This window comes from Olea europaea, unplaced genomic scaffold (assembly GCF_002742605.1).
Source record: "Olea europaea var. sylvestris unplaced genomic scaffold, O_europaea_v1 scaffold7724, whole genome shotgun sequence".
NCBI classification, from domain to species: domain Eukaryota; kingdom Viridiplantae; phylum Streptophyta; class Magnoliopsida; order Lamiales; family Oleaceae; genus Olea; species Olea europaea.
The window spans coordinates 1508-8165 of record NW_019266143.1 but is presented as its reverse complement, the minus strand read 5'-3'; the positions used below and the strand labels follow the sequence as shown (position 1 = coordinate 8165).

General features: G+C 34.1%; 2 protein-coding genes and 1 long non-coding RNA gene across 4 annotated transcripts; all 3 read right to left on the bottom strand.

The window, feature by feature from the left end:
- Positions 1-343: 343 nt before the first annotated feature.
- LOC111391282 lies at positions 344-1177 on the bottom strand. Of its 2 annotated transcripts, none has more exons than XR_002702096.1 (2): positions 857-1177; positions 344-475 (listed from the first exon to the last, which is right to left on the bottom strand). It is a non-coding gene; the product is annotated as an uncharacterized LOC111391282 (long non-coding RNA). The 2 variants fall into 2 exon arrangements; XR_002702095.1 differs by having other exon boundaries at positions 774-861.
- A 1259-nt stretch (positions 1178-2436) lies between these two features.
- On the bottom strand, positions 2437-3816 carry LOC111391283. The gene is made up of 2 exons (XM_023016454.1): positions 3069-3816; positions 2437-2890 (listed from the first exon to the last, which is right to left on the bottom strand). The coding sequence occupies exons 1-2, from the start codon at positions 3333-3335 to the stop codon at positions 2834-2836; spliced, it is 324 nt and encodes a 107-aa protein (XP_022872222.1). The 5' UTR covers positions 3336-3816; the 3' UTR covers positions 2437-2833.
- Positions 3817-4780: 964 nt separating this feature from the next.
- LOC111391284 lies at positions 4781-6162 on the bottom strand. Its single transcript, XM_023016455.1, has 2 exons — positions 5415-6162; positions 4781-5234 (listed from the first exon to the last, which is right to left on the bottom strand). The coding sequence occupies exons 1-2, from the start codon at positions 5679-5681 to the stop codon at positions 5178-5180; spliced, it is 324 nt and encodes a 107-aa protein (XP_022872223.1). The 5' UTR covers positions 5682-6162; the 3' UTR covers positions 4781-5177.
- Positions 6163-6658: the final 496 nt, after the last annotated feature.

Genomic DNA, 6658 nt, shown 5'->3' with positions numbered 1-6658 from the left:
AAAAAAATCCAATCAGAACACAAACACAATTAAGAGCATGTAATTACATATAAATAAAAGCGTCCCGGAAGAAAGAGATTATTAGATGAGCTTAGGCGGTTTTGAAACTATTCTCCTCCTATACAGGATTTGACCCCGAGGAGAGAGAGAGTCGAGCTTACAAAGAGCTTCTTCTTTTTGCTAATATGCCCCTCCCCCCAGATTTGATCTCTCGCGCCTAAGGGCGGTTAGAGATAGAAAGCCTCATTCTCCATGTGAGCTTTTAGGGAAATTCTTCCATTTGAGAATACAGCCCTTGGCAAAAAAAGAATGGAAAATAGATACAGTTAGTTGTTGAACTTGCCTTGATCACCAGACTGGTTGGTCTGCTGTTTTGATCTGGTGAGTTTGGCATAGAACTTGCCTGTTCTTCAATGATTTGCTCCATGAAGACTTTGCAGTGTCTGAAACTGGAAGTGGAAGACCAAATCTAATTCTGTGAAGAGCAAAAGAAGCAATCAAGTAAGTTGCACAAGCATCTCTTGCTGGCTCAACACTTGCATTTATATATATTATAAAGGCCGACATATATGACAGCAAAGACCAACAACATAGAGTCATCAAACATTGATTTAGGACTAATATGTGTGTAAATATATTAGATAGAAAATGACTTCGTAGTTAATAATTTGATTGCATTCAAAATCGTATAGAAGGGTTTATGGAGATGATCCAGCCTATATTAAAACTGAAACTTCTTTTTAGAAAGGTATCAAACAGGCTTTGCTTGGAACCTTTCCGGAATTAGGCGAGTAAGGATCTCGTTTCAACTTTCTCATCAGAGAATCAATTGATGCCCAACGAAAGCATACTATACCTGACATTTGATCACCATCATTTGAGTGACACAACACATGAACTTAAGGGTGACCTTGTTACTCCCCTATAATTCTCCTCTAAATGAAGCTCCCGTGACACGAACCCATAATCCGTGAAATTCAACATCTCATTTTAAAGCAGTTGGTGCCCACTGAGGCAGGTTAAACATTTTATGGCATTCGATCATCATCTTTTGAGTAAATTTAAAAGCGATTATATCATCCCTATAGAACTAATAACTTATCAAGGGACCAAAATGATCGCTACTAGTCTAGTCTGAATCTAATCGAATTTAACATTTTGAGTACTACGGATGAGTTTTAAGGGCCCGCAATGACTCGTTGAGGTTAACACCTCTCTATCTTGTATTATATTATGAAAAAATGAACCCATTTAGTACATCAAATAAGGTTATGTTGCCCTGTTAACAACCTACAACAATAATTGACTTAGACTTGTCGCCGACAGCTTTCAATCTAGTTGCTTATTGTTTAAACAATTCCTGAAAAAGAATTGTGAGAAAATTGCAAATTTTTTATTAACTATTTTAACAATTTTGTTTTTTATTAATTTGAAGTCATGGGTATAAATTTGTGTGCGTTGAGCTTTTAATAGACAGTGACCCTTGATTCAATTAAGGACGTTCACGTTTGGGCTGGGCCCACCATTTAACATCATCTTTACAGGCTCAGAAAAAAGCTAATTTTTTTAGAATTTATGAACTAATGATTCTTAATAATATAAATTAATATATTAAAGTATTAGTTAAAGGAATAAACCAGTAGACCAACGGAAATTGTTTTATCATTAAAAAGAAGCATCTTTCCTTTTGAAACTTATGTGCAAGAAGCCAATTGGTCAACTAATTAAAAAATAGTCAGAAAACATGACAACATGGTAGCATGTAAGTTGTCTTTAATTATGCTTTTATTAATTAAAATTTCAGCTTTCAAATGGAGATTAAAATGAATTGATGAGTAAACCTAAAGATGTTTATCGGTTCAGGAACACATCAAACCAAGGTTCGAGCACCATGATATGAATTGGCCCACGTCTGTCTTAAATTTATAAATATCCAAGTACTTTTCATCCAAATTTTTCGAAAGATTCACAAATTTTATCTCATTCACATCTCATTTCTATTTATTTATAATTTAAATCATCTATAAACACTTCCCTAATACGCTTACGTTGCAAGAAGCATATTATTAATTACTAAGAAAATAAGCAACTTTTTTACTTTGAAAGGAACCAACTTAAAACATGTTTGAAAATAAAAATTTGCTTAAAAGTAAAAGGGAGCTTAGCCAAACATTATCCACTCCCATTAAAAAACCTCTTACAATTGATCCAAATGGACATGCCAACTGCTACAGATTATTACATATTCTTGCGACATGAAACTACTAAACTAAAGAACTTTTGACTGGCACACATTAACTAATGTAAATTCAAACTCGGAGCCTCCAAAATTAAGCATCATATCAATCCACAAAGAGGACACAAAATTAAATAAAAAAAATGCCATGTTTGATATTTTAGACTCGACCGTCCAATACTACTTACCAAACAAGCCTAAAAAAGGAACCACTTGAATCAATACATGTTTCAGAATCAAATATTATCATCCAAGGTTTCAAACAGGCATTGGCTTAAGGTGAAATGTGTTCTAAACTTATAAATGAAAAAATACCAAGTTGTCGGCCTAGTCATATCATCTCTAACCCTAATTCTAAGATACATTCGTAGTGAATTGGAAAGTGACAAATTTGCTTAGTATAAGATTCCTAAAAAAGGTTAATGTACAAGGTTCTTTAGCTCAATTCAACTCTACTAAGCCTACAACATCATTGCGCTAAAGTATCTAACATTTAATACAAATATCACTCCAAAAAATTGTGAAATAAATAAGAGAAGAAAAGGCAAGCATGGTGCCCGAGTTGATAAGCCTGCCATAGAGAATTCAATAAAACATCTACAAAAAGTATTTCATCCTGTCATCTCTTCTCATAGCATTGTATACTGCTTGAACCTGGAGAACATAGATTCAATTACATTATTCATATGTAATGCTGTATATAAACATCTTTCGACATTTTTTTGTTGATGGACATGAAAGTCATTGCACTACGCATGTTGATGTCACTATTTTTTCTGTTGTACGTCCACATGCATAGCTACACAATTGCACATAGAGAGAGAGAGAGCACCTGCTCACTACAAACTACTTGAACAGGTCCAATGTTCACCGATACATATTTGCCACGTGAGGATACTCTGTGTTTCACTTGGCCCTGCAGCAGAACACGGAAACTTAAGTAGCCTACATTTAACAAATATGGGTGATCAAATAAGTTACTTGAGTTACACTTTATATCTGGTTTTACAAGATGCCCTGTGAGAACCATCTTACAAGGAGTGGAATTTTTTTGGTTATCCATTTTCCCCATTTCGGCAACGGTGGCTTCTAAACTCATTAGTTTATGCTGGAACTTCCTATGGGGATCAAAAAAATGTTGCCTGCTTGGAATCAAATTTTCTTACCAAAGCATGAGGGAGAGCTTGGTTTTAGAAATATTAAAAGTTGGAATGTTGCACTACTCTCCAAAACACTTCAGAACATCCATAGCAAGAAGGATATACTCTTTGGATTAAATGGGTAAATCAGGTACACCTTCAAGGTATGGACATTTGGGAATATACGCTGAAAAAAGATGACTCTCCATTGCTTAAAAAAGTATTGAATATTTGGGACAGCATTATTGGGTTGGAGCGTACAATACAAGTTGGTGTGAACTAGGTTTGGACAAAAGTCCCGAACCGAACCAACCGAATTGGACCCGAAATGAACCGGACCCAAAGGGCTCTTCTTAAGTTAAATACCTAAATGGGTATCAGAATCCAGAACCAACGGGTTAGGTTTGGTTCTCGATTCTAGATCAAGAACCGAATCTCCCTAATATTTTAATTTATTTATTTTAAGTGAGCCTAATTATTTTATTTTGTTCTAAATAAATTTGCTAACTAGTTAATTTAGCTCAAACCCAAAAATATGATTTTTCTTATTTCTAATTTTCAATTCAAGCCCAACTTAATCAAATTGACATAAGCTTTACTCAAATCTATTATTCTACTGTAGTGTCGTTTCTACCATTCTAAAGAAATTGAATTGGAGCTCGACAACATCTCTCTTCATTATTGTAAGTCTGCTATCTTCTTCTTCATGTGATCTTAACAATCAAATCTATGAAGAACTCAACAAAGAAGGGCACAAAAGATACATAAGATTGAACTACATTATTTTGTAAGAGCTAAAATTGAGTAAACCTAAAGATGTTTATCGGTTCAGGAACACATCAAACCAAGGTTCGAGCACCATGATATGAATTGGCCCACGTCTGTCTTAAATTTATAAATATCCAAGTACTTTTCATCCACATTTTTCGAAAGATTCACAAATTTTATCTTATTCACATCTCATTTCTATTTATTTATAATTTAAATCATCTATAAACACTTCCCTAATACGCTTACGTTGCAAGAAGCATATTATTAATTACTAAGAAAATAAGCAACTTTTTTACTTTGAAAGGAACCAACTTAAAACATGTTTGAAAATAAAAATTTGCTTAAAAGTAAAAGGGAGCTTAGCCAAACATTATCCACTCCCATTAAAAAACCTCTTACAATTGATCCAAATGGACATGCCAACTGCTACAGATTATTACATATTCTTGCGACATGAAACTACTAAACTAAAGAACTTTTGACTGGCACACATTAACTAATGTAAATTCAAACTCGGAGCCTCCAAAATTAAGCATCATATCAATCCACAAAGAGGACACAAAATTAAATAAAAAAAATGCCATGTTTGATATTTTAGACTCGACCGTCCAATACTACTTACCAAACAAGCCTAAAAAAGGAACCACTTGAATCAATACATGTTTCAGAATCAAATATTATCATCCAAGGTTTCAAACAGGCATTGGCTTAAGGTGAAATGTGTTCTAAACTTATAAATGAAAAAATACCAAGTTGTCGGCCTAGTCATATCATCTCTAACCCTAATTCTAAGATACATTCGTAGTGAATTGGAAAGTGACAAATTTGCTTAGTATAAGATTCCTAAAAAAGGTTAATGTACAAGGTTCTTTAGCTCAATTCAACTCTACTAAGCCTACAACATCATTGCGCTAAAGTATCTAACATTTAATACAAATATCACTCCAAAAAATTGTGAAATAAATAAGAGAAGAAAAGGCAAGCATGGTGCCCGAGTTGATAAGCCTGCCATAGAGAATTCAATAAAACATCTACAAAAAGTATTTCATCCTGTCATCTCTTCTCATAGCATTGTATACTGCTTGAACCTGGAGAACATAGATTCAATTACATTATTCATATGTAATGGTGTATATAAACATCTTTCGACATTTTTTTGTTGATGGACATGAAAGTCATTGCACTACGCATGTTGATGTCACTATTTTTTCTGTTGTACGTCCACATGCATAGCTACACAATTGCACATAGAGAGAGAGAGAGAGCACCTGCTCACTACAAACTACTTGAACAGGTCCAATGTTCACCGATACATATTTGCCACGTGAGGATACTCTGTGTTTCACTTGGCCCTGCAGCAGAACACGGAAACTTAAGTAGCCTACATTTAACAAATATGGGTGATCAAATAAGTTACTTGAGTTACACTTTATATCTGGTTTTACAAGATGCCCTGTGAGAACCATCTTACAAGGAGTGGAATTTTTTTGGTTATCCATTTTCCCCATTTCGGCAACGGTGGCTTCTAAACTCATTAGTTTATGCTGGAACTTCCTATGGGGATCAAAAAAATGTTGCCTGCTTGGAATCAAATTTTCTTACCAAAGCATGAGGGAGAGCTTGGTTTTAGAAATATTAAAAGTTGGAATGTTGCACTACTCTCCAAAACACTTCAGAACATCCATAGCAAGAAGGATATACTCTTTGGATTAAATGGGTAAATCAGGTACACCTTCAAGGTATGGACATTTGGGAATATACGCTGAAAAAAGATGACTCTCCATTGCTTAAAAAAGTATTGAATATTTGGGACAGCATTATTGGGTTGGAGCGTACAATACAAGTTGGTGTGAACTAGGTTTGGACAAAAGTCCCGAACCGAACCAACCGAATTGGACCCGAAATGAACCGGACCCAAAGGGCTCTTCTTAAGTTAAATACCTAAATGGGTATCAGAATCCAGAACCAACGGGTTAGGTTTGGTTCTCGATTCTAGATCAAGAACCGAATCTCCCTAATATTTTAATTTATTTATTTTAAGTGAGCCTAATTATTTTATTTTGTTCTAAATAAATTTGCTAACTAGTTAATTTAGCTCAAACCCAAAAATATGATTTTTCTTATTTCTAATTTTCAATTCAAGCCCAACTTAATCAAATTGACATAAGCTTTACTCAAATCTATTATTCTACTGTAGTGTCGTTTCTACCATTCTAAAGAAATTGAATTGGAGCTCGACAACATCTCTCTTCATTATTGTAAGTCTGCTATCTTCTTCTTCATGTGATCTTAACAATCAAATCTATGAAGAACTCAACAAAGAAGGGCACAAAAGATACATAAGATTGAACTACATTATTTTGTAAGAGCTAAAATTGAACATGTTATTAATTGAATTAATATAATTTTGTAAATATCAAAAAATTTAATTCTAGTAAGGAACCAGGAACCGAGCCAAACCGAACCCAAATGGTTCCACTCACTAAATATCTGAAAATTTTGGGTCCGATTT

Coding starts and splice junctions, on each gene's coding strand:
- LOC111391283 (XM_023016454.1), bottom strand. CDS start 3,335: ATGAGTTTAGAAGCCACCGTTGCCGAAATGGGGAAAATGGATAACCAA. Junction 2,891..3,068: donor AAGTAGTTTGTAGTGAGCAG/GTGCTCTCTCTC, acceptor TATGTTCTCCAG/GTTCAAGCAGTATACAATGC.
- LOC111391284 (XM_023016455.1), bottom strand. CDS start 5,681: ATGAGTTTAGAAGCCACCGTTGCCGAAATGGGGAAAATGGATAACCAA. Junction 5,235..5,414: donor AAGTAGTTTGTAGTGAGCAG/GTGCTCTCTCTC, acceptor TATGTTCTCCAG/GTTCAAGCAGTATACAATGC.